Below are 26892 nucleotides of genomic sequence, written 5' to 3' on the forward strand. Positions count from 1 at the left end.
AAAAGCAAAGATCTAGAGTTAGGAAAGCATGATGTATGTCTTGATATTCCAGATTAATTTGTTAGAACATAATTACGTTAGAGAACTTGGGAGGATATTTATGTTTCCAAATTTGAGGCCAGATGGTTAAATGTACACGTTACCTTAGTAAAGAAGATGCAATTTATTCAGAATACAGCAGGGAACATTTTACGGTTTGTGAATAGGCAGCTCTTTAAAGATTCATCTAGTGTTCTAGTTGGATTGAGATGGGAAGGAGGAAAAGTTTAGAGACAGGGAAAATAGTAGTCTTTTTTTTTTTTTTTTAAAGTAGGCTCTATGCCCAACATGGGGCTTGAACTCACAAACCCTAGATAAAAAGTCACATGCTCAATCAATGGAGCCAGCCAGGCACCGCAGTTAGTAGCCTGTTTTAACTAGTGTTTGATGGTAGGGACTTTAATTAACTCAGAAGGTGGTTATGGATAGTAATGGAAAGGAAGGGGTGGATATGAAGGGGGGCTATTGAGAAGAAAGATGTATGTGTATTGGTATGTGGCATTTTCATCCATTTACTCAACAAACATTTATTGACTGAGTACTATGTGCTAGGTACTGTGGTGATTTAGTAGTGATCAAAATATTCATTTCCATCTCATTTTCTCAATTTAACTTACTTGGTAGGCAATGTACACCATCTTTTGAGCCGAGTAACTTTGTATGTGAACCTTGAAGTAGAGGACACAGAAATGAATATGGGCTCACATGAGCATGCCTGGACATTTAATTCACATGATTACAGTTAATTAAAAGCAAAAATGCAATCTTCCTTAGGTGAAATACTCTTTAGAAAGTTGTCTAATGTGAGATCACGAAAGACTATTCAAGGGGACTGAATGCTCTACTTAAGGGTTTTTGCTTCCTTTAGTAACCTGGGTCTAGCAACTGCCCTCCAGAATGTTGAGAGGAGTGGGGGGGGGGGGGGGGGACGCCTAAGTAGCTCAGAGGGTTGAGTGTCTGACGTTGGTTCAGGTCATGATCTCACAGTTCATGAGTTCCAGCCCCACATCAGGCTGTCTGCTGTCAGCACAGAGCCCACTTTGGATCCTTTGTGACCCTCTCTCTCTGCCCCTCCCCATGATCTCTCTCTCTCATAAATAAATAAATAAATAAATAAACATTAGGGGTGCCTGGGTGGCTTAGTGGGTTAAGCGTCCGACTTTCAGCTCAGGTCATGATCTCATGGCTGGTGGATTCGAGTCTCACGTCTGGCTCTGTGCTGACAGCTCAGAGCCTGGAGCCTGCTTCAGATTCTGTGTCTCCCTCTCTCTCTGTCTGCTCCTCCCTCATTCATGATCTGTCTCTCTCTCAAAATTAAATAAATATTTTTTAAAATAATAATAAATAAATAAACATTAAAAATATTTTTTAAAATTTGACAAGGGATGCTTCTGTACTTTCATTTGGGATGTATCCTGTGTGGCCCTATGTTTAGACGCATGTATCATTACTAAAGTAAGATAATACCATTATTGCTACATTACAGAATTGGTTAAGAGTTCATTGCTCACTGGGATTGCAAGCTGGTGCAGCCACTCTGGAAAACAGTATGGAGATTCCTCAAAAAGCTAAAAATAGAACTACCCTACGACCCAGCGCAATTGCACTACTAGGCATTTATCCATGGGATACAGGTGTGCTGTTTCAAAGGGACACGTGCACCCCAATGTTTATAGCAGCACTATCGATAATAGCCAAAGTATGGAAAGAGCCCAAATGTCCATTGATGGATGAATGGATAAAGATGTGGTATACATACGTAATGAAGTATTACTAGGCAATCAAAAAGAATGAAATCTTGCCATTTGCAACTACGTGAATGGAACTGGAGGGTATTATGCTAAGTGAAATTTGTCAGTAAGAGAAAGACAAATATCATATGACTTCACTCATATGAGGACTTTAAGAGACAAAACGGATGAACATAAGGGAAGGGAAGCAATAATAATGTAAAAACAGGGAGGCTCTGTGCTGACAGCTCAGAGCCTGGAGACTGCTTTGGATTTTGTGTCTCCCCCTCTCTCTGACCCTCCCCCATTCATGCGCTGTCTCTCTCTATCTCAAAAATAAATAAACATAAAAAAAATAATAAAAAAACAGGGAGGGGGACAAAACATAAGAGACTCATGAATATTGAGAACAAACAGAGGGTTACTGGAGGGGGAGTGGGAGGGGGGATGGGCTAAATGGGCAAGGGGTATTAAGGAATCTACTCCTGAAATCATTGTTGCAATATGCTAACTAATTTGGATGTAAATTAAAAAAATTAAACTAAAAAAAAAAAGTTCATGTTCACAAATCTGAATTCCTCACTTGGTATGAGATCACTTTCTTTCAAGGTCCTTACCACACAGAAATAAAATATACAGAAATTATATAGCTGTGAAGTTAAATAGTCTTGGTGGGGGGAGAGTACTGGACATGGCCTTGTAGAAGATAAAAGGAGTTGATTCATCTCAAAGATGGGATTCCACAGGTTCACCCCTAAACAGTATGAGCATTTTTATCTAAGAAAGGGAGGATTTTCTAGTGGAAGAGATTCCATCCATGGTAGAATTTGCAATATCTAAGGCCTGGATTGTCTCTTCTTACAGAGGAAGCCAAAGAAGTAGCACAGGTATTCCTGAAAGTCAACCAAATCAGGGGAAGCTTCCAGAAGTCTTTGCTTTCACATTCATTTTGGATAAATTATTACAGTAGTAAATCAGGCAAATTTTAGGAACATATGAAGGCCTCTCAGCATGATGTGCTTATAGAGGGATTCTTTCTAGAGTCCTCATGACCAATTTTCTGCCCACTCGTAGCCAGTCTGCCTACCATCCTGAGCAGTGCACAGTGGAGGGAACCTCACCCAGAACTCTTCTTGTCAAGACAGAGTGTAAGCCTCGTTGTGAGCAGGTGAGTGCCGCATGCACTACCTTTCTTAACTTTTCTTCATATCCACTGTGGTAGCCTGCTTCCAGAGGTAGTCATAATGCCTCGCATCCCTTGCCCTTATGCAGAGTGAGTTGGCCACTTTTCCTTTTAAGAGGTAAAGCCTATTGCCCCTCCTCTTGAATCCGAGAAAGACTTCTGACTAGTTTTGGCCACAGAATGTGGCAGGAGTGATATGCTTTGAGTTTAGGAGTCTAAGCCTAAAAAGGCCTTGAAGCTCACAGTTTCTGCTTTTACCCTCTTGGAGACCTGGGCATATCATGAAAGTCCATTTATTGAGAGAGAGAGAGAGAGAGAGAGAGAGATCCTAGAGATCAGAAGACTAAAGGGAAAGGGACCCTGGAGGATGAAAATACAATAAGGAAAGAGGTTCCAACACTCATGCCACTCAGCTGAAGGGCCAGAAGTGAATAAAGCCATCTTGGACCCTCCAGCCCAAATCAAAGCTGCCTGAGTGAGCTCAGTGCTCACTACATGGAACATAGACAAGTCAACCTATCTGAGGTCTTCCCAGACAATCCATGGAATTACAGGCAAATATATAATTATTGTTTAAGACACTAAGTTTTGAGGGGCTCTTGGGTGGCTCAGTTGGTTGAGCATCCGACTTCGGCTCAGGTCATGATCTCATGGTTGGTAGGTTTGAGCCCTGCATCAGGCTCTGTGCTGACACCTCAGAGCCTGGAGCCCACTTAGTATTCTGTGTCTCCCTCTCTCTCTGCCCCTCCCCTGCTCTCTCTCTCTCTCTAAAAAATAAGCATTAAAATTTTTTTAAAAATAAGATATTAAAAAATAATTAAACAGTTATAAAAAAACAAGGAAAAGGAAAGTCAGAGTTGGGCCAACTTGAGAGTAATATTAGTGAAGTCTGTCTTGAGGGTCAGGAGACAGATGTTCCATGGTTTACTAAGTTCCAGGGATGGTAACCAGAGTCTCAGGAGTAGCAGTTTGTGGAAGATGAAAATGTGCCAATAGCATCTAGGCCTTTTTCATGGATAATACAGGTTGAATCTCTGAGAAGCAGATGCGGAGGCAGAATTAGGATTCCAAAAGCTTTAATGAGTAATACCTGTAAAAGGAAAAGCCGGGGAGGGTTGGGAGGAGAGCAGGATTGGGGAGGAAGAACTGTCAGACTATGGGGCAGACCTGACAGTCTCTGCCAGCCCAATGGGGAATATCAGACTGAAAATGTTCATTGGAGTCCCATGTTCCATGGAAATGGCTAAGCTCCTGTATCATTCACCATCTTGCTCAGTCTTTGGCGGGAGGTTGAAGAGTGTCAATGAGTCAGGCTTCCTGCAGCTAGGTAGCTAGCCAGTTCTTTCCTGGAGGGGACCCTCTGAAGCAGCACATCTCTGGATCAGCCAAAGGGGACTTGGGGTATTTTATATAGGTTCTTAAACATTTATTTTTTATTTTTTTTAACGTTTATTTATTTTTGAGACAGAGAGAGACAGAGCATGAATGAGGAAGGGTCAGAGAGAGGGAGACACAGAATCTGAAACAGGCTCCAGGCTCTGAGCTGTCAGCACAGAGCCCGACGCGGGGCTCGAACTCACGGACCGCGAGATCATGACCTGAGCCGAAGTCGGCCACTTAACCGACTGAGCCACCCAGGCGCCCCAGTTCTTAAACGTAACTGCATTTGTCCTTAGGTTGTTGTACGGGTTGTTTATATATTTGAGAGTGGCTATTATGAAAGCTGAATTCAAAAGAATTATACACCCCCTCCCCCTTCTCCATCTTTGCATCATGAGTTATTTCCCTGTCTGGGAACCTGTAGGCCATTGTTTGCATCTATTTACCACCACCACATAAAAATATGATCATATTTTTCTTTATCCTAGACTGAGCTCCCACAGGGGCAGAAGTGTCTTATTTACTTTTGGACACTTGATCTCTGAAACAAAATAAATCCTCAGAAATTGAATGGAAGAGCAAAGCTGCCTCTTAAGTCTTCTCATAGCAATGCTTTTCATCCATCCAGTTGGAACTGGACTTACTGTTGTTTATTTCATATAAAGTGTTTTCTCAAGCTGCATTTATTTACATTCTCAATCCAGCAGGTTAGAGTTAATTCACCTTCCAAGAAGATGATCAAATGAAAAGCAATTGAGAGTGAGAAATGGTGAGGCCTCTGAGGGTGGGGGTTGGAGGCGGCTACAAGAATGAAGAAACTAAAGGCTCTAAGAAGAGACAGAATAAATTAAAGGTGAAAAAAGAAAAGGAAAAAGAAAAGCTGGCAGGTAAGAGAGGTCAATGAAGAAAAAGTAGGAGACGAGAGTAAAAAGAAGAATAAAAAGGAGACAGAAGGGAAAATAAAGGAGAGCGATGAAGGAGGGGTGTGGGCAGTCAGGTGCAGGGCTGACCTGCCTGAGGAAGTATCCATGAGTAGAAGCCTTACTGACAGGTGCTACCATAATGGGAACTGGCATGTGAAGAGAGGGCAAGTCTGGTTTAATTAGTTAAATGGCATTATCTATGTCTGATGGGGGTAGGGGAGGTACATAGAATACGATTGGTGACCTACCTCCTTCCACAGGCTGAAAGGAGAAAAAGACTTAACAAAGCTTTGCTAGGAATTAAAGAGGCAGAAGCTGTTTCTTCCCCAGTTGACTTCACAAGATTCCAGGACCTTTTAAAGAGGACCATTACTGCCCTGGTGGGGGCAAGAGGAATCAAATGTTGGTTCTTTACCTTGAATCGAGCCAAGAAAAGGTTTACTCACCTCCTCCTTTCTGTCTTCTAGCCAGCCTCACATCGGGAGTCTAAAATGATGTAGCAAGAAACAAGCACCATCCCTGATCACTGGTGGTAGCACTAACACTGCCATTAATTGGCTGAGTGACTTTGGACAAATCATTTTACCAGCCCCATCCCCTTAGCACTAAGATACAGTGATGTTATAATCTTACAAACGCAAAAAAAGTCTGGAGACTGTTCTCTTTCAAAACCCAAGGTCTTAGGGTCAAATCTAAACCCTACCACGTTGTGGAGAGATAAGGTAAAGAATGTATATATGTTTCATTTCACACTCCCACCCGCCATGTACTTCCTCTGCTGAGAATCCTGCTTTAAATTATCCCGTCGGTAAAAATTATTAGTGTTGAATCATTTTTTATTTCTATTTATAACATCAGATCTCAAGGATCATAAAGATTAATTCATCTTGGTCCCGCAGATTAAATGATGTCAGCTAGGCTACCCTGGGGCTCAGGAAGGACCAATAAAGAAACAGCTTCCAACCTCCAAACAAAACAAAACAAAACAAAACAAAACAAAACAAAACCCCCACAAAGCCTGATGGTGGAAAGTTCTAGGCAAAGAAAAGAATCTAGACAATGACTGCACACAACGGACAAATCCTTTACTTTTTGAGAACATAAACTCCATTTCCACAGGGAAATTACATTCACTGGAGGTTGTTTTAGGACAAGACTGAATAAATTAAATATTTCAACACCATATGTTCAGCTTTGGCAGGAGATGTAGGTGGGAAGGGAATCTCAATGTTAGGGAATGCCCGTATCACACCCCAGCTGGCTATTTAGTCATGAAATAAGGAAAAACACACAAATATTTGGTTAAAACACTTTTAATGAAAAGGGAAAGACACTAATATCTCCCTTGTCTGCTCTTCACATTTTACTATGTTAGGAAGCTCTGGAGCCTATACCTTTGGAGGAGAAACCATCATTCAAGTCAATCAATAGCAGAACCCTCACTCTCTCCCCCTCAGGACTCCTGTTCCAAATGATCCTATGTTAAGAGTAAATACTACATCTCATTACAAGACGGAGAGGCAGGGAGAAAACCACCTAGAGCTCATCTCCCAAGGTCTGGGACTCTAAGAACCAGACGGTGGCAAAGACATAAGCCCTGGTCCATAGACAGGCAAAATGGGGAGGAAACAGGCCTCGAGAAAGGAAGACAAGGAAAATACAAGGGGCCAGGGTACAAAGTAGGGAGTTATCTAAAACTAGAAGCACACTAGTGCTAGGAAATCCCCTATGACCTGAGGTGCATTGCTGCACACTAAGTCACTAACAGTCCAAAAGAACATTCGTGAGACCCATCCAATCGAGAATTCGAGGTCCCCTCCCTCACATCATGCCCCTTTCTTAACCTCACATGGTCCCAGCAAGCCCTATGCTTTAGCAACGCTCTTCAACTCTCCATCATTCCTTCTTCAATGACCCTCACCAATGATGCTTGCTAAAGACATGAACTTCACATTTCCCAAAAGATCCCACGAGAGACCTGCTGCTAAGACATCTGCTCGTTTCCTAACTTTGACAGGCCATGATGAAGGAACCGGAGAAGCTGGAGGTGTCTTGGCAAACTGACCAGCCAACACCTTTGCCTGAATGGGAGTTTACTGGGAAGAATGTCCTATATGCTCTTCGTTTCTCCCTACCCCTTAGGGCTGAGCCGCCAGATACGGATATTGTTGTATCTTCATTGCCGGCACCTTCCAGAGCAGGGAAAAGAAGAAGTGTACAGTTTGCTACTTTTCTTCTCTGATGGGCTTCTCAGGCACTGCCTTGGATGCAGGAGACCGAAATAGGAAGAGGGGGGCTCTCTTCTCCTTGGCCTCTCTGGATCCCATTGCTGGAGGCACGTTCCCAGCCATAGTTCCTGGGCCAAACAGCACTGGCGGTGCCAGACCTAAACTGGCAGTGGAGGTGGAGCCGGAACTCCGGGGCTGGGTGGGCAGGTCCCTTGACAGGAAAGCTGTGTACTGGTTCCAGAAAGACAGGGGACCTACCCTCACCAGTTGGGCAGGAACATCCTGGGACAGGAAGTCCTGCAGGTTGACCTGGTCACCAGAGAGGAGTGGCACTGGGCCCTCCAGGGACAGCTGCCGGCCCCTTCGGGCTGGGCTGCAGTTCCAAATGTGGGTGCTCAGGTGCACCTGCCAAAGGGAAAGGGAGAGGAAGAAAGGAGAGGGGGGAGAGGGGTCACCCCAGGGAAGCTGGAGGGGGATCCCCTTGGGAATGTGAAAGCTGCAGAGAAACTATTTTCCTCAGGTACAGTGAGTGAAGAGGGAAGAAAAAATTCATCAGGGGGCCATCCCCCTGGCAAGCACGGCCATTTCCAAGCTCAGGGACTAGAGAGAAGCCACGGGGGATGTACCACAGAAGGACTCAGAGAAAAAAGACAAATAAGGGCTCGTAAATCCTGTGGAGGTGCTTCTACAGAGCTCTCAGTTTCTGCTCCCTGGGTCATGAGCAGGAAAACAGGCTCATGGGATGGTGGGGTCATCTTTTCGGGGAAAGGGGGAGAGCCCCGGGGATGTGATGGACGGTGAACAGCCTGGGGCCAAGGAAAGAGCAGCAATATTCTGAGGGCCGTGGGGAGCAAAGGGTTGTACCTGGTGGTGAGCCAGCAGCATGTGCTTCTTGAGGACAGCCCGCTCGAGAAAGCTCTGCCTGCAGAACACACAAGTGAAGAGCGGCCCCTCCTTGGGGTGGGTCTTCTGATGCTCCTCCAGGGCTGCCTGGGCGGGAAAGGTCTGCCCACACACCTCACAGGCCTTTCTGCTGCTGCTCGCTCCCGGCTCCGTTCTCATCGCCTCCTGCGCGCTCAGCTCCTCCGCCGCGGTGCCGCCGCCGCCGCCGCCGCCTTCCCCTTCCCGGGTGTGTGCTGACGGCGGGCTCGAGCTCCTCTCTGGTTTGCCCCCCTCTTCCACGCCTCCCGCGGCATCGCTGCCTCCCTGCTCCATGGGCCGTGTTTGGTCCAGGCTGTCGGGTGGTGGTGGCGGGGGCGGCAGGGAAGGCTGCTGAATCACCTTCTCACTGCTATCCATCTCCTTCCCAGACGTGGCCGCCGCCGCCGCCGCTGTCCCCACTTCCTCCTCTGCCCCAGACGCCTCTTCCGAATCGCCTCGCACTGATATCGCCTTCTCACCTCCGCTCTCTGAGCCCCTCCCTGCCAGGGAATCTTCATCAGTCACGTCTTCTTCCTCTTCCTCGTCCTCTTCCTCCTCTTCAGACAGCTCCTCTTCCGGGGATGGCTGCTGGGACGGCTGCTGGGGGAAGGTCCCCACCCCGGAGACCGTGGACTGCTCGGAGCCATTCTCCGGGGCAGCTCCCCCGCCTTCCGAGAGCGTGGTGCCACCGTTGGGGATCTGGCCCCCCAGGTGCATCCGAACATGCTGCTGCAGGGTCACGGCGTTAGTGAACTTCTTCTGGCAGATGGGGCAGGAGTTCTGGGCCCGGGCTGCCGGACTGGCCTTGTGGCCCACGAAATGTGCACGCAGATTGCCCCGCGTGGAGAAAGCTCTGCCACACACTTTGCATTTGAAGGGCCGCTCACCTCCGTGTTGGCCGTAATGCAGGCGCAGGGCCCGAGGACAGCTCAGCACCCGGAGGCAGATGACACACTGGTTAGGCCCAGATGACGCAGCGGTTGAGGTCGCGGGCGCGGAGGTGGTGGGGGCGCCCGAGGCAGTAGACGCCACTGCCACGGCTCCCTGCCGATCAATCTTTTCTACCAGTTGCTGCAGCTTTGAGGTCTCAGAGGGGGAGGCCCCCAAGGGCTCTAGCACATAGGGGAAGGGGAAGCTACCTGTGGACTTAAAGTGGTTGGTGAGCAGCGCCCAGCTGGGCAGCGAAGTCACCAGCTTACTCAGCTGCATTCGGGTCGCCGTGCCGCTTTCTGCCACCCCGGCGATGGCTGAGCCCTCGCTCCCCGGAGGGGTATTTTCATCGGCTTTACTCTTTGGCTCTACTGCCTTCATGAGCACAAACTTATTGAAAGCAGGGAGCGCGGGAGCCGTGGCTGTGCCCGCACCGGTGGAGAGCAGCGTCAGGCTCTCGGTGGCACTAAGTGCTGTAGTGGAGGCCACCAGCGGCTTGCGTTCCACGCCCCCGCCTGGCACGGCCACCTCTTCCTCCGCCTTCTCCGGCGGCACGGACATACCATAGGGCAGGCCGCTGCTGGTGATGACATAGTCTAGGTGCTCGGGCACCGGGTGAGGGTTCATCTGCACGTGCGGGTACTTCTCGCGATGCCGGTGAAAATGCACTTTGAGGTTGCCGCGGGTGGTGAAGCGGTTGCCACAGACATTACACTTATAGGGCCTCTCACCCGTGTGGGAGCGCAGGTGGATCTGCAGGGCACTGTCACTGCCAAATACTTTGGCACAGAAGCGGCACTTGTGCCGTCCGCCAGGCTTCTCCAAGGGACCCATCACTTCCCCGTAGCCCAGCTCACCACTTCCATTCTTTGGCTTCAGGAGCCCTGGGGAGGCAGCAGCCTCGAGGCCTCGAGCTGCCCCAAGACACTGTGCTGCCAAGAGTCCCGTGGTGCCTGGGAACGCCAGGTGAGGCGAGGCAATCAGCTGATCTGTGCTGCCTGGCAGGGCTGGGGAGGGGGCGGGGGCGGGTTTGTGGCTGCGCCCAACCCCTCCGGCAGAAAAAGGGTGCTGTGACCCCAGTGGATGGTAAAGATGGAAGAAAGCCTGCTTGGGCGTTTCTGCCCCCGAGGAGGAGGAGGAGGAGGAGGAGGAGGAAGAGGAGGAGGAAGGTGCCAGGGTCTTGGTGGTCTGGACAGGCTTGATGGGGCTGAAGAGGGGAAGCAGGGGCTTGGTGGAGGAGGCAGTCCCTGCCCCAGGTAACTCGGAGGGACTGGCAGGGGTGCCCACTGTCTGGCCTAAGGAGCCAAGCAGCAGCACCTGGCGGCAGATTTGCTCAGTCATCTGCATCTGATGGATCTGCCGCTGCTGCAGCACCCGCAGCTCTTCCAAGATCAGAGGGATGTTCAAGTGGCCGCTGCCTGCACCTGGGGGCGGAGGTGGAGGAGGAGGAGGGGGGGGTGCGGGGGTGGACTCTGGAGGTAATGGGGTCGCTCCCAGCTTGGGACTAGCCAAGATCAGGCCCCCGCCTCCCCCCGCTGCCGTACCTGTGGCAGCGACCAGGAAGTGCCCGGCAGGCTCCTCTACTCTCCGCTCAGGGCCCCAGGTGGGATCTGTGGGCACAGAGGACCCAGAATCCGGAGGGTTGTTGTGCTCTGCCTCCATGACCTGGGGGCTAGTTTGGCCCTCAGCCCGGGGTTCAGAAGAGGTCGAAGAGTTGTTGGGGTTCTCCTGGCCCCCAATTATCACCATTACAGGGGGGTCAGTAGAACACGCATTCTGGTGGGCGAGGAATTCAGTTGGGTCAGTGAATTGTGCGCAGCACTTGGCACAGACTTGGGGGTGGTCCTCCTCGCTAGCATCACCTAGGGAGAAGACAAGGAGAGAGCGTGGGTGGTGCGGCTGGGATGGGCAGGCGAAGGCTCTAATTAACAACGAGCCCAGTAACCGCTTGGTGGGGGGTGGGGAGATGAGCTCACCATCAGGCCAAGCCGAAGGCTAGAGCTCGGTGGTGACCGGTCCGGACACGAAACACCCCAGCATGGGGGCAGGGGAGCAGGCACCCTCAAGCTCCTGCCTCCGCCTGCCGGTCCCCCACCCCCCAACCCCGGGCCACCCGCGGGCGCAAGGAATGGGTGTGAGCAGGGGGCCCTACGCAGAGAATCGTGCATTTTATCCCGTCCGCTGAGAAGTCCCTCACCCCGCGCGCGTGCCCTCCGCCCCCACCCCTGCCCAGGCAGGGCCCTACCGCACCTCCAAGCTCCGCCGGCTCCCCGCAGGGCCCCCCGAGACGAGAGCTCCTCCCGGTTTCGTGCGCCATGGTTGTAGGGACGGGGGGGGGGTGGGGGGGTGGAGGGCAGGGTAGAATGGGAGACAATGGGTATCGGGATGGGGGCAGGCGGCGGTGGCCGCCGGGGTGCGGCAGCCTCTGCACCCAGCGGCCCAGACTGCGGAGATGGAGATCCGCGGCGGCGGCGGCGGCGGCGGCGGCGGCGGCGGGGGCAGGGAGCCGCGGAGGAGGGGGAGGGGAGCGAGGAGGCGCGGAGGAGGGGAGGAGCTGGAGCGAGAAAGCTAGGAGAGGGGAGATGGGGGAGGAGCTGCTGGGGAGCCGGGCAGGAGCGGGGAGTGGGAGGTGGGTGTGTGGGGCGGGAGCCCAGAGCCTAGCAGGTTTCCGGAGGCTCAGTGACAGGTGCTTGTGGGGCGTGGTGGGGTCCACCTTCCCTCGCCCTCTGCCAGCTCCCCCCCTTCTCCAGATGGCTTTGCCTAGACCTGCCCCCACCCCCCTCGGGCTCAGGGGGGCACAGTGGGAAACACAGCTCTGCTCAATAGAGCAAAGCGATAGGCTTCTCTTATTTTTCTTTGGATAAAGGATCCGCTGAGCCTGGAAAACGTGGACTCCAGAGAGGGTGGTCTGATCTCAGAGGTTCTGAGGGCCAGAGTGGGAGGGGGAGCCCAGGACATCCACGCCTTATCAAAACCCGCACCCCTAAATACCCCAAGTTTTGTCCAGTCTTCCTCATCTTTATTCCCACCCTACCCCCATCCCCCTCCACGAAAGAAGTTTCTCAGTGTGGGAGGCTGCAAGGCATAATTTCCAAGGAAGTCATTTCAGGACCCTCCTCTCTGCGGAACATTGAGCCCCTTCACTCCCTCCCCCTCCCCCCTCCCCCCCAGAATAGCCCAATGCAAGTTACTCCACTGATCACCGGGCTCACACCTGATTTATAGACTTCGTGCTTATTCCCGGAGCACCTCCTCTTTAATAGCTCTTCCCTGCCCGTCTTCTTCCTCCATTGCCCTTCTCGTGCAGCACAGGGCACACTGCCACTGTTAAGGACAGTTGCGTCCGGGGAGACGCTGGCCTGCAGGGGCCTGCAGAGGCCCACCTAGCTCTAACCTGGGGGGAGGGGAATTCCTGAAACAATGGAGACAATGCAGTGGGAGCTACGAGGCAGCCTCTCTGGGCGGAAAGCCCTTTCAGCCCCAAGCTGGTTTGAATGCCTCGAAAGGACAGAACACTAGCTCACCGCCACAGAGGCCACAGAGGCCACCTCGTAGTCAGACGGGATAAGTAGGGCTATGATGTCTCGTAGACCAGATACTCTGCGTTCTCTTTCTACCTTGAAATGCGTCTTAATAGGGTTTCCACCTCGGGAAAGAGTTTAATCTTACTTACAGGAAGTGACCCCCCAAGTCCTTAGTTTTGTGGTTTGCCTCGGCATCAGTAAACCCACGACGCTCTGATCCCAGCTCTATCGTTGCCTGGCTGGTAAATTGAGGCACGGTGGTTAATCATGCCACCATTTTCATTTTGTAAAGTGGTAAGATTGTAGCTGTGCTGTCTTTCTCAGAGAAATATTGTGGTGACAAAAACTTGGAAAACTCTTGACAAATCATGTTAATATGAACACACGGGACTTTAAATTTGGGGAGGGGGGGGGAATCCCAAATATTATGGGTTAGAGAATTTACATTGTCAGTGGCAAAACAATGAAAATAACCTAAAATGCACATTTGCTAAAATTAGATCAGTTTTTCATGTTACTTACTCATCTTATTAATTTCTTTTTTTTAATTTTTAAAAATATTTGTTTTTGAGAGAGAGAGAGTGTGTGTGAGTGGGGTGAGGGGCAGAGAGAGAGGGAGACACAGGATCCAAAGCAGGCGCCAGGCTCTGAGCCCGACGCGGGGCTTGAACTCAAGAACCATGAGATCGTGACCTGGGCCGAAGTCTGACGCTTAACCGAGTGAGCCACCCAGATGCCCCATATCATCTTATTAATTTCTGAGGTAAGACATTGGTTAATATTGGCATATGCCAATGGCAAGGAATCTTTTCTGGAGGAGTCTTTTTTGGACCTAATGTTGGCACCATCCACTTCACTGTTCAACACGAATTTTGCTGTCTTTTTAAATCAAAAACATTTTACCGAATTATGTTTTGAAACTTTACATAATCATGAATATCTAAATATTATGAATGACAGCTCTGAAAAAGATGGGCTCTGTGCTTTCAGGACTGACCCTTACAACGAGGGAGAGGGGGGATCTATTTCAGTTATGGAAAGTCACAGGTTCATGCAGTGTTGTTTATTTTTACAGAGCAGGAAATTGAAGCTTGGAGAGGATAAGTGACTTTCCCAAGTTCACACAGTAATTCAGTGAAGCAAGCATTCAGAATTTTGACTCCTGTCCAGTGCTTTCTCAAGCACACCAACATTGTGTGGCTTCTCTAACGCCAGAGAAAGGGCCCTGTGTAGCTCCTACCTGCCATTTGCTCTCTGGCCTCAGTAAGGGAGAGGGAATCAGGTGGAAGCTTTCTACCCAGCATTTGTTAATTAGCATTGAACATTTGATATCAAGTTGCTGTTTTGTCAAGTCTTCCGACAAGAAAAGAAATCCTTTTCTTTTCATCTTCTCCTGGGAAACACTGTCCCCTTTCTTGCTCTTTAATGAAACTTGCTTTCTGATGGGTAATTTGACCTGCACTCTTCTTTAAGGTAAATTTAGTCCCTGCTGAAAGGTGACGGATCAACAGCCACCTGTAAGAGGAACCCTCTATTTCTCAGCACTTTGCACTCACTGCCTATCCTGAAAAGGGGGGCAGGATTCTTAGGCAGACACGAATGAAGTCATAAACACAGGAATAAACTAAGCTGGTAATGGTGTCCCTAGATAGCAGATAAGGGTAGGTAAGCTATCCTGGGTCACAGGCAAAGTCTGGGATGGATGTAGGGACTAAGACCTGGACACGCTTGTTTAAATTTATAAAGAGCCAGAATAACAATGAAAAGGGAAACCAGGTAGCTCTCTAAACTGCGGCTCTAGGCTTGGGAGAACAAAGAAAATTAGGTGCGCAGTACACAGCAGAATGGTAGAGTTGAAAAAGCGGTTCTCAAACTTTGCTGCCCATTAAAAATACTGGGAGAGCTTTGAAACATCCAATATCCAGGCCACACCCCAGATCAATTAGTTCAGAATCCCTGAGGGTGGCATCCAGGTATCAGTGTGTTTATAAAATTCCTCAGGTGATTCCAGTGTACAGGAAGGATGAGAGCCACGGCACCTTTCAGAGGACTGCTCTTCCCAGGGAACCTTCTACCCTGCGGCTCACAAATCTTACCTGGCCCAAATTAGGACAGAGGCAAAACCAGCTGCCCAGGGCCAAATCTTCCTGTCTGGCTCCCTCTCTGCTCTGCCGGCAGAGAGAGGTCAGCTCTCTCGTATCCAGCTTCCACGAACAGATTTTGATAACGATTACACCTGACTGTGAATTTAAGTGACTGCATTGCTTTTCCCAGGGTATGTGCATCTTGAGCTATATTTCTTTTTTTTTTTTAATTTTTTTAATGTTTATTTATTTTTGAGACACAGAGACAGAGCATGAATGGGGGAGGGGCAGAGAGAGAGGGAGACACAGAATCGGAAGCAGGCTCCAGGCTCTGAGCCATCAGCCCAGAGCCTGACTCGGGGCTCGAACTCACAAACCGTGAGATTGTGACCTGAGCTGAAGTCGGACGCTCAACCGACTGAGCCACCCAGGCGCCCCTTGAGCTATATTTCTAATTTTAAGATAAAGGCTTTGTTCTACACACAGTTCAAGCATCGTCCAGCCACTGAAGAAACAAAGTATACTATGTAAGCACCCGCCTAAACTTACTGTTAGCATTGGGCCAATGCTAACATGAATGGATTCTGTAACTGCTGCACTGTTGCTATAGGCTACTTCTAAGGGAGAATGTCCTATCTTCTCTTTGTCACTTCTCTCTCCTAAATACACACACACACTCTTCTGCCAGGCCACCCACACCTAGTAATGCGTCTGTGACCTGTGCAATGTCGTAGGCAAACAGGCATGATAATTTGTACATGGGATGTTAAGTGAGAAAAATATGTTTGTTTCCTAAACAGGAATATCTTAGATCAAACACCGAAAAGGTTTTTTAAGAGACATTTTTCTGACATCAAAGGACTCAGCATTTAGCAAAGAATTCATTTCTTTTGCTCCTGGTAAGGACTTCAGAGATCTGATCTTCCCCGCCCCCCACCCCCCACCCCTGAGCACAGTGATTGAGAGTGCCAGCTTTGGGGTGCCTGGGTGGTTTAGGTGGTTAAGCGTCCGACTCTGGATCTCAGCGCCAGGTCTCAATCTCACAGTTTGTGAGCCCTGCATTGGGCTCTGTGCTGACAGCACGGACCCCGCTTGGGACTCTCTCAATCTCTCTCTCAAAATAAATAAATGAACTTAAAAAAAAAAAAAACAAAACAACAGTGCCAGCTCTGATTCAAACAGGACTGAGTTATCGTCCCAGCACTTTCAAGATCTTTGTGATCTTGGGAAAGTTTCTCTATTTCTCTAAGGTTTGGATTTCTCTTTAAAATGAGGGACATAGGGGCACCTGGGTGGCTCAGTCTGTTAAGTGTCAGACTCTGGATCTCAGCTCAGGTCTTGATCTCAAGATGATCGTGAGTTCAGGCCCCATGTTGGGCTCTGTGCTGGGCAGGAAGCCTACTTAAAAAATAAATAAAATAAAATAAAAGATAAAAATAAAATGGGGATAGTGTGCTTGGGTGGCTCAGTCGGTTAAGCATCTGACTCTTGATTTTGGCTCAGGTCATGATCTCAGTTTGTGGGTTCGAGCCCCACGTTTGGCTCTGCACCAACACTGAGGAGCCTGCTCTCTCTGCACCTCCTCCCCTACTCACTCACTCACTCTCTAAAAATAAATAAACATTAAAAAATAATAAAATAAAATGGGGGTATAACTTCAAAAGGGACTGAAATTCTTATAGATGCTACAACAAGGATGAGCCTTGAAAACATGGTGAGACAAGCAAGACACAAAAGGACAAATATTGTGTAATTCCTCTATATGAGGTACCTAGAATTGGTAAACTTATAGAGACAGAAAATAGGATGGTGATTGCTAGGGGCTGCAGAGAGAAGGGAATGGGGAATTATTGTTTAATGGGTATAGGATTTCAGTTTTATTTTATTTTATTTTATTATTTATTTTTTATTTTTTTTTCATAATGTTTTTATTTATTTTTGAGACAGAGAGAGACAGAGCATGAGCAGGAAAGGGGCAGAAAGAGAGGGAGACACAGAATCGGAAGCAGGCTCCAGGCTCTGAGCCATCAGCACAGAGCCCGATACGGGGCTCGAACTCACGGACTGTGAGATCATGACCTGAGCCGAAGTCAGAGACTCAACCGACTGAGCCACCCAGGTGCCCCAAGGATTTCAATTTTAAAAGATGAAAGAGTTTTGGAGATGGATGGTGGTAATGGTTGCACAACATTGTGAATATACTTAATCACTGAGTCATATGCTTAAAAGTGGTTAAAATGGTAAATTTTGTTATGTATATTTTACCACACATTCAAAAAAAAAAAATGAATGGAGATGCACCTGGTTGGCTCTGTCAGTTGGGGGTCCAACTCTTGGTTTTACCTCAGGTCATGATCTTATGGTTCATGGGTTTGAGCCCTGGGCTCTGTGTTGGCGGTATGGAACCCGCTTGGGATTCTCTCTCCTTCTCTCTCTGCCCCTCCCCTGCACGGGATGTCTTTCAAATAAATAGATAAATGAACTTAAAACAAATTGAATGGAGATAATAATAGAGTTGGGAGGAATCAAGGGGAAATATGTGCAGGGCTAGCATAGTACCTGCCAAATAGTAAATGTTCCCGAAATATTGGCAAGAAGTTCTATTATTTAAATTTTTTTAACGTTTATTTATTTTTGAGAGCAAGAGAGACAGTACACAAGCAGGGGAGGGGCAGAGAAAGAGGGAGACACAGAATCTGAAGCAGGTTCCAGGCTCTGAACTGTCAGTACTGAACCTGACACAGGCTCAAACCCATGAACTGTGAGATCATGATCTGAGCCAAAGTCAGACACTCAACTGACTGAGTCACCCAGGTGCACCCCTAGAAGTGCTATTATTTAAAGACCAATAACTGAAGCCCCGGGGGAAGAATGGATTCATCCAAGGTCATGTAGCTTCAAGGTCAAAGCTGGATTAAAACCCAGGTTCCCGGGGTGCCTGGGTGGCTCAGTCGGTTGGGTGTCTGACTTCGGGCCAGGTCATGATCTCACAGTTCATGAGTTTGAGCCCTGTGTCAGGCTCCGTGCTGACAGCTCAGAGCCTGGAGCCTGCTTCGGATTCTGTGTCTCCCTCTCTCTCTGCCCCTCCCCAGCTGATGCTCGCACTCTCTGTCAAAAATAAATAAACTTAAAATTTTTTTTAATTAAAAAAAAACAACAACCCAGGTTTCCTGCTTCCTGATCCAGTGCTCCATATTGCACCTGGCCCGAGTTACTTTCTATCTACTCAGAAATATTTTCTTTTTGACCCAGGGGTACCTAGGGCTGAAAGGCTTAGGCTCAATACCCTGAGGGATTATGCTCTCTACATCCGTATATAAAGAGATCAGAGCCCTCAGAACTCTCTTTTTGCCTTCCTTCTCCTTTTGCTGCTGTTGCTGTCTGCCAGCTTCCATTTCTCCCTCTAGATCTGTTTGGCTGTTGTCCTGGTTTCTCCTTCTCACTAAATATCTGGGTTTCTGTTCGTTTCCTTCATTTCCCAGGTGTACTAGTTTACGTTTTCCCTATGCACATCTCGTATGTTCCTCATCCAGATTTCTAGACTCTGTAGGGGAGAGAGATTTTTTTTTCTCTCTCCAGAGTTTTTAAGTAAAAAGACTATTTCCTTCTCATCGCTTATGTGCAGTAACTATTCTGTTAGGTTTTGGTGTTCTGGTCTGGGAAGCTGAACAAAAACAGGGCTAGAAAACAGGTTTTTCAGACCATTTCTTGGTGACGTCTCGGGTCACTGCAGAGATGAGGCTTTGGACGTGTGCAACAAAGGCTGAGCATTTGCTTGTCACGTATGGTAAACGTTGCCCAAAAGAAGGCAAAGTCTCCTGAAAACTTCGGTTGCACCCTAGCCTGCTAAATAAATGTCTGCTGATGCTCATGAGGAAGCCCGTAGTTTCACAGGTACACCAGAGGACAGAGAGTCCTCCCTACCCTAATTTGGGGGCATGCAGAACAAAAAAATGTTTCTGGGGTAGAAGGCAAAGTCAGCCGCCTGAAGATCACACAAGCAAATAGAAACCGTATCGATGGAAAAGTTATCTGTCTTACACGAGCAGGAAGGAATTTTAGGTTTGCTCTGGTACAGCCACCTCATCTTCCAGATGTGACTCGGTGACACTCCAGGGCGTGGAAGTAGCCCCGGAGAATTCTGATCAGAAAGCCCTGTGCTTTCTTTAGGCAGACCTTCAGAGATGACTACTGCTTTCTTACTCCTTACCTTTGTGTTTCTGACGTTTCTGGCTCAAAGGCAAAATTCAGCCGGAATTTGCTGCTGCCATCGGATGTGAGCCTGCACTGTTTCTGCGGGGATGACTCTGTAGCAGCAACCCCATGCCCCAGAGTGTTCACAGCCCCAGGTGGGAGCCATAGCACAAGGGGTTTAAGAATCCACTCAGGGCAGTGGTGAAAGATTTCTTTTGACGCCTGCACAAGCTCTTCGTCAACAGTGGTACTACGGGGAGTGGGTGAGCAGACTTGGGAAGTGTGGGGAGAGGAGAAGTCTCTTGTCTCTTGGAGGGGGCAGGGGTTCGGCATTGTTCCACAATCCAGCCAGCAGGGGAGCAGGACTGAGAGGCAACTCCGAGGCTCTACGGGAAGTCTCCTGTAGAGCCGGAGGAGGAAACATCCGGCCTGCAGCAGCATTAAGGAAGGCTAATGTGTCCCAGGAGGGAAGGATGCCACCATCATGAACCTCTAAATATGGGCACAGTGGGATCCCAGCAAAGCAGTGACTTGAGGAGAATGTGTTCTACCCAAAACACAGTATGTCTGTTAAAGTTGTTCCATAGCACAGGGGAGCACTGATTTCATCCCAGGTCATTTTTTTACAACAACAGGTGGAAAGGTAAATTTAACCCATGACTCAGTTTTAGTCACTACAAATACATTATCCTAGAGCTTTTCATGCACACATCTCATAGAGAAGGACTGAAGTTCACCAAGAGATGCCTGAGGTTTGGTCAGGTTTCAGCCCTCGCAGGAAGTGCCACTGTCCTCACATATGATAACAATACTTACATGCAGTAAGTACTTAGTTGTGCTAGGGACTACGATACCACATAAATTGAGCACTTATTTATGCTATTTATCTTTCCAAGTGCTTTACACCTATTAACTCATTCCAATCCTCATGATAACCTAATGAGGTAGCTAGTATTTTACAAATGAGGAAACAGGCACAGAGAGGCAAAGTAAACGAACCCAAGTTGCACAGCTAACCAGGATTTGAATCCTGAAAGTGTGGCTTCAGAACACTTGGTTTTTGTTTTTTGTTTTGTTTTGTTTTGTTTTGTTTTGTTTTGTTTTTTGCTAGAACCCTTGTTCTTAGTACCACACTGCACTGCCCAATGAGTCAACTGTTTGCTAAATAGTTTATCCCTGAGGGGCAGAACTTCCAGACTTTCACAGTGTGAACATACATAGCCATATACTGATACAGTATATCCAAAACTTGCCTGAGCCTAAGAATTACCTGGACACTTGCAAAGATATAGATTCCCAGACTCTACCCTGGATCCACGTTCAAGCAAATTTGAAAAATTCTAATTTAGTAGAGTGAGCCCACTAGCCCAGAGCATCAGGAAACCTGTTTTGGTCCTGACAAAGTGCTCTAAGTGTTTCTGAGACTTTGGGCAATGTCACTTCTCAATACCCCAAGTTACTCTACTATCTGCCTCTGACTAGACTATTATAGGAATACATAAAATTCTCTCCCCCCCCCACAAAGAAAATCTATTACTTTATTATTTTAGGTTTATTTAATTCCTTTAGTAATCTTTACACTCAATGCGAGGCTGGAACTGACGACCCCAAGATCAAGAGTTGCATGCTCTACCTACTGAGCCAGCCAGACGCCCCAGAAAATCTGTTACTTTAAAAACAGATGCAAGTACGTTAATTCATACTTTTGTTTTGTTTTGTTTCAGCGTGGCCTCCCTTGAAGCACAAACCTGAGTCCCTCATCCAGACCTCTCCTCCAGCCTCTACCCTAGGTGACACGGATCCGCACCCCAAGCCAGGCTGCATCTGACCGACATTAGCTCTCTCCCTCTGGGAGCTCTGATCTGTTCTCAGCTCAGCCCAACAATGAGAAACTTTTTTCTCTTCTCCCTCAGGGGAACCTTCACGTTTATCCAATTCATTCTCTTGCAACCCAACTCTCCAGAAAGAAAAGGGGGGAAAATCCCACCCCTAAGAGACTGGCCTCCAGGTCTGAGGAGGTTACTTAGCAACGACACAAAGACCAGTGAGCAAAGGGGGACCTGAGGAGAAAACTCTTGGGTGGGGAGACAGACCCAGTTTGAAAACTCCATTTCATCCGGAGAAAAACAAGGAAAACACAAACAGATTCCAATCTGAGAAAAGCCAAGCAGCGGGGCTTCTCCCCCAGCACAGGTCAATGCCTGGCTACTCTCTGCATCCAACTTCTTCAAACCCCCAATGACCAAGTCCTCCCCTGGCTTCACCCGTGGCCCGGGTGCCCTCCCTTGCCCTGGCCTGACCCACACGGGCTGGGACTCAGGGCTCCCGCACCCCTCCCCAGGCACCCACCGTTCTCAGACGCGCTGGGACCTTCGCAGTCCGAGATTAACTGTTGGGGTTTCCGCTGCTTTCGCCGAGACATTCCCGGGTGGAGGTGGGGTAGGGAGGGGCAAAGCTCACTTAGTCCTAACCAGGGTGACCTGGTCTGGTCTCCCCTTGGGTCTGAAGCCAACTGATGCCTCTCCCCCAGTGCTAATCACTGGGAAGCAGAGATGGTCTCCCTTCCCAGAGACAGACAGACAGACTGGCCCGCGCTCCCTCTGATTCTCTGTCCCTGACTCTCCTCTCTCTCTCTCTCTCTCTCTCTCTTTCTCTCTCAATCTCTGCAAGTCTTTAAAGGGGAGACGCCCCCTTTTTTTTCTTCAGCTTCTTCCCTACGCTTCTGCAGCTCCCATTGTAAAAGCAAAAATCCTAATCTTTCCGCACACTCTTTTCTTTTGTACTGCAGAGGGAAGGATTTAACCCTCTCCTCACTGCCAGGGCTCAGGCCTCTCCCTGTGCTGTCTGTTCAGAAAATGTCCCTGCTTGTTTTTCTAACTCTTCATCCCAGGTCTCCACAGTGCTTTTTGGTTCTCTCATGATTCGATGCCACCTTGTTCGATGATGCGACTGCTTCTGGGGTGTAAAGCTGAAATAAGAACTTTCTGGTATATCCTGATTATGAGGCCAAGAAGTCAGCCACCACCAGTTGAAACTGGGGAGATGAAAGGCTGGCGAAAAGACTGAGTGTAGATGGACATTCGTTATAATAAAACTAAATATAAAGAGGGTTCTTTATAATTTAAAGGATATTTTCATATACGTGACATATTTTGAATATTACACCTCTGACCACTCCTATTTATAGATGATTCTCTTTATTTTCATTTTTAATGTTTATTTATTTATTTTGAGAGAGAGAGAGAGAGAGAGAGAGAGAGAGAGAGAGAGAGAGAGACACTCCCAAGCTGCCAGTGCAGAGCCCTATGTGGAGCTCGATCCCACAAAACTGTGAGATCATGACCTGAGCCAAAATCAAGAGTCAGCCGCTCAACCAACTAAGCCAACCGGGCATTCCAGAGATGACTTTCTTCACAGATAAGCAAGAGGCTCAGCGAGGTTAAGTAATCTATCCAAGGTTGCACAGCCATCATGTAACAGAGGCAGGCCTGGAAGCCAGGTACATCTGATGGCAGGCTAGCATTTTTTTTTTCTCTATATTGTTAAAGGTACAATAAAGGTACCAGGCTCCTAGCATGAAAAAAAAAAAGTGATTGGTCTTAAGGAATCTCATTTAAAATAATGGGGCTCCTGGATGGCTCAGTCAGTTGAGTGTCCTACTTCGGCTCGGGTCATGATCTCACTGTCCGTGAGTTTGAGCCCTGTGGCGGGCTCTGTGCTGACAATTCAGAGCCTGGAACCTGCTTCAGATTCTGTGTCTCCCTCTCTATGCCCCTCCCCTGCTTGTTCTCTCTCTCTCTCTCTCTCTCTCTCTCAAAAATAAAATAAAAACATTAAAAAATAAAATAACAACAGAGCTAGTGACTTTTTTTGTTTCTCCCACATCACAGCTCTTAGTGCTGAAGGGATACTACATCTGAAAGGATGATACAGATGAGTTCTATCTACTCCAGAGTAGAATCTACAAGGAGGCATTTCCAGCTCAGTATGAAGGAACTTTCTAATAGTGTAATGGATTTTCCAGTAAATGGGTAAGCTCTCTGTAGTAATCTCTCACAGAGGCTGAAAACTGACAAGGATTCTGTGGAAAGAATTTCCTTGTGGATATCATATTTGACCTTGAAAAATGTCTCTGTCTCGAGAGGGAAACTTAACCACAAGACACTCTTAAAGACAGAGAACAAACTGAGGGTTGATGGAGAAAGGGTGATGGGTTAGATGGATGTTGGGTACTTGTGATGAACACTGGCTGTTGTGTGGAGGTGATGAATTCCTGAATTCTACTGCTGAAACCAATATTGCACTGTATGTTAACTAACTAGAATTTAAATTAAAAAAAAAATTCTACAGGAGCGCCTGGTGGCTCAGTTGGTTAAGTGTTCAACTTTGGCTCAAGTCATGATCTCACGGTTTGTGGGTTCCAGCCCCACGTCGGGCTCCGTGCTGACAGCTCAGAGCCTGGAGCCTGATTCAGATTCTGTGTCTCCCTCCCTCTGACCCCCCCACTTGTGCTGTCTCTCTCTCTCTCTCTCTCTCTCAAAAATAAACATCAAGAAAAATTCTCCATGTCTAAAATACATCATTTGGGAACCAGCGAGGTATCTGCTCTCAGCCTGCACATTAAGGGTGATTCAGTTATTCTTTAATTTCTGGCCATGGTGTCCCGTGGTGTCTGAGTAAAACTGTGCTACTGGGCATAGACTATCCAGCTGTGTCCCAGCTCTTCCCTATGATGCAGTAAGTCCTCTCCTAATCTTATTTACCTTTTACTCTCCTGGCTGAAATGAGAGAGCGTCTGAAACACCATCCATTAGGAAAGTGAGAATTCTTTTCCCTTTTGGAGTTTAGTGATATAAATCTCTGATGGCTGCGTCTTCAGAGAAAAATAAAACCAAGCTCACTCACAGTGTCTGGTGCAAAATTCCCCCGATTGCCTCCCTTACCCAGGTCCAGGCTGGTGACAATGCTAAGAAAGGGAGAGAGAGACAACAGATGGCTGGAAGGTTGCTGGTGAGAAATGAGGAGGCAGGTACCCACATCTGAAGGGGTTTGGGAAGCCCTCTGATCTCTGCTTTGGTGTTCACCGAATCTCCATTATATTCCTGGTTCTTCGGGGTCAGGACCCTGGGTGGCTCCCTCATGTTCCCCTCTTGGAAGTCTTGCTGACATTGTCTAATTCATCCTGTTAACTTCTCTGTGCGGCAGGTGCAGTTATCACCAGGCTATTGTAGGGCAAATGGGGACCCTGAGACCAGGGAAGCTTCTAATTCCTCAGTGGAATAGATTGGATCCTGTCTCTCTCAGCCTAGTGTTTCCATCATTTACTTCCATTTTGGGGGGTGGGGTGGGGAAGAAACAAGAGAAATAATATAGCTTCCTGGTCTTCGCAAGAGTCTATGATGTCTGAGGGCAGAATTGGGGGTCCAACATTTGTGTCCTTCCTGGGTCTTGCCTGTCTTGTCTTTTCCTAGTTTTTTCCCTCCCTCCTTTTTGCTGGCCTTATTGTGAAAGGAAGGACTCTTTCCCCTCCTCTCCTTTCTTCCGCCCTCCCCCATTTACCATTTTTTTTCCTTTTACCTCTCCTCTGTGGCCTCTTGACCTCCCCACAGAGTTACAAAAGTAAAATCCTTGAAGAGATGCTGCTGTGGGAATGTTAATGAGCCTTCCCCACAAAGGGGCAAAGACTTTACTTCACTGAGTTGGAAAAAAGCCCCTTTGAAAAGGGGTTTCTGTGTGTGGTGAAGTGGAGAGGGGAGGGGAAGGGGGGACAGGGAGGGAGAGAAAGAGCGAGAAAATGAAAGGAGGAGAGAGAAATGAGAGAGAGAAAAAGAGTGAGAGAGAGACACACACAGAGACAGAGAGACTGACTTAATAGCAGAAGAGAATATTAAAACACTTTTCATTGTTCAAATGACAATTTGATTTTTGGAAAACATTTCATGGTCTTTTGACCTTGTAAACTAAGCGCTTGCATTCCCAAGAAATTGAAGAGGCACTCAAGGGCATTGAAGATAAAGAAGGATAGGAAAAAGGGACTTCTGGCACTCTACCCCCAGTTCCTTCCCATGTGTAGGAGCCTGGGAGGCTCTGGGGGAGTATTCTGGATGGGGCGAGCTGGTGGTGAAGACGGGCTCTTTCTTTTGGCTCTGTGGCTCCTTCTTATGCTATTTTCTAATTTGATCAACATTTTCTGTGTTGGCTTTTCTATTGGCTGTTAGCCTAATATTTTTTTTTCTCTCCTCAGGAATAGCTTAAAGTACTGTTGCGGTGTTTACATCCCAGAGCCAATTATCAAGCCAGACCACTTGAGCCTAATCCCTGCATCTTTCATTTGTGAGCACAGGTTGCCTCTGACTTAGTACAAACAGATGTGAAGGTATTGTTAGCATCAAAATTCAGTCCTCAAAAAGCAAAGATGAGTTGTTGCTTTTTAAAGAAAACCAGTCATTATGTTGGACTCTCAGAGATTTTCCAACACGTTTTGGTTTGTGATGTCCGCACGGCACCCCCGTTAAAGAAGCCCTGAACTGTGAGGAACAAAGGAAAGGTGATCGGAATGAGATCCTTGGAAGAGAAAGACGAGGAGCCAGTGAGGAATGCTAATTTCCAGAGCTTTATACACCCCGCGGGATTCACCGTCCCTTTTGCTTACCCGTCACACGGGGAGTTACCGAATTCACATTCCTCCTCTCTCTCCTAGATCTACTGAATCTCTAGGGGTGGGGCCTAAGAGTTTTCAATAAACTCTTAAATGATTCTTTTGCAGAGGCATTTGTGTTTGGTGGTTTCTAAACCTTGAGCTCTAGATTCCTAGGCAACTGCAGCGTTGCAGGAAATCCATGTACATGGGAAGGGAGCCCAGCCTGTGGCCAGAATAGATAACACACCTTTCACATGTAGTAACTCCTGGTGGCCAAATGTTTGCTGATTTTTTTTAATTTTTAATTTTTAATTTTTAATAAAAGGAGAGGGGCAGAGAAAGAGGGAGACAGAAGATCTGAAGTGGGCTCTGTGCTGACAGCAGAGAGCCCCATGTGGGGCTGGAACTCATGAGCCTTGAGATTATGACCTGAGCCAAAGTCTGCCATTTAACCAACTGAGCCACCCAGGCACCCCGGGGTTAATGTGCTTTTAAGTCATTTAAAAGTGTTTCTAAACTCAGAGTGGCTTTTGTCCTAAAAATACAACTATAGTCATATCGGGGCCCAGCACATTTTTTTTTTTTTTTTTTTTTTTTTTTGGCATTTTATTCAAGGCCTCTTCTGTCAGGACAACACGCTGCTCTGAGCACCCCTCCTTTTTCCTAATTTGTAGAAGAGGAGGCATCGTGGAGGCAGTTCCTCTCCCTCCAGAAGACTTAGGGTCCTACGAGGAGGCAGGAATCTGATGTTAATTGCAGGAGAACTAAGTTCGGAATCTACAAAGGCATGGGATGTTTCTATTGATAAGGGTAATCATAGTTTAGGCGCATTCTGTGTGCCATACCCTTTGACTATATAATCTCATTTAACCCTTAAAATAACTTTGTAAAGAAAGTATTATGTAATTATCATCTTAGACATGCAGAACACCTCAATTTACACATGAGGAAACTGAGGCTTAGCTCATAAAGAGCTGATAAATGGCAGGTTGAAATTGCCCCCAGCAATGCCTGATTGGCATTGCCTGTTTTTTGGTCCCGGCGACACTTTATTGCCATCCCACTGATTTCTGCCTCTGTTATAGACCTCACTTTCCGGCAGCAGACCTGGGGGAT

At 47.8% G+C, this 26892-nt stretch overlaps 1 protein-coding gene across 3 annotated transcripts; it reads right to left on the reverse strand.

The window, feature by feature from the left end:
* Nucleotides 1-6552: 6552 nt before the first annotated feature.
* Nucleotides 6553-22286, reverse strand: SALL2 (spalt like transcription factor 2). Of its 3 annotated transcripts, XM_019832787.3 has the most exons (4): nt 21486-22286; nt 10879-11196; nt 8348-10758; nt 6553-7888 (listed from the first exon to the last, which is right to left on the reverse strand). In XM_019832787.3, the coding sequence occupies exons 1-4, from the start codon at nt 21556-21558 to the stop codon at nt 7481-7483; spliced, it is 3210 nt and encodes a 1069-aa protein (XP_019688346.3). In that variant the 5' UTR covers nt 21559-22286; the 3' UTR covers nt 6553-7480. The 3 variants fall into 3 exon arrangements, with proteins under 3 accessions (XP_019688346.3, XP_019688345.3, XP_023111341.2); XM_019832786.3 differs by having other exon boundaries at nt 8348-11196; XM_023255573.2 differs by lacking the exon at nt 21486-22286 and adding an exon at nt 11585-11823 and having other exon boundaries at nt 8348-11196.
* Between the last annotated feature and the right edge of the window lie 4606 nt (nt 22287-26892).

The sequence above is a fragment of the Felis catus genome, chromosome B3, assembly GCF_018350175.1.
Source record: "Felis catus isolate Fca126 chromosome B3, F.catus_Fca126_mat1.0, whole genome shotgun sequence".
NCBI classification, from domain to species: domain Eukaryota; kingdom Metazoa; phylum Chordata; class Mammalia; order Carnivora; family Felidae; genus Felis; species Felis catus.

Coding starts and splice junctions, on each gene's coding strand:
- SALL2 (XM_019832786.3), bottom strand. CDS start 21,558: ATGTCTCGGCGAAAGCAGCGGAAACCCCAACAGTTAATCTCGGACTGC. Junction 11,197..21,485: donor TCCCAGCGCGTCTGAGAACG/GTGGGTGCCTGG, acceptor TCTTCTCCCTAG/GTGATGCTAGCGAGGAGGAC. Junction 7,889..8,347: donor TGCTGCTGGCTCACCACCAG/GTACAACCCTTT, acceptor TCCCTTTGGCAG/GTGCACCTGAGCACCCACAT.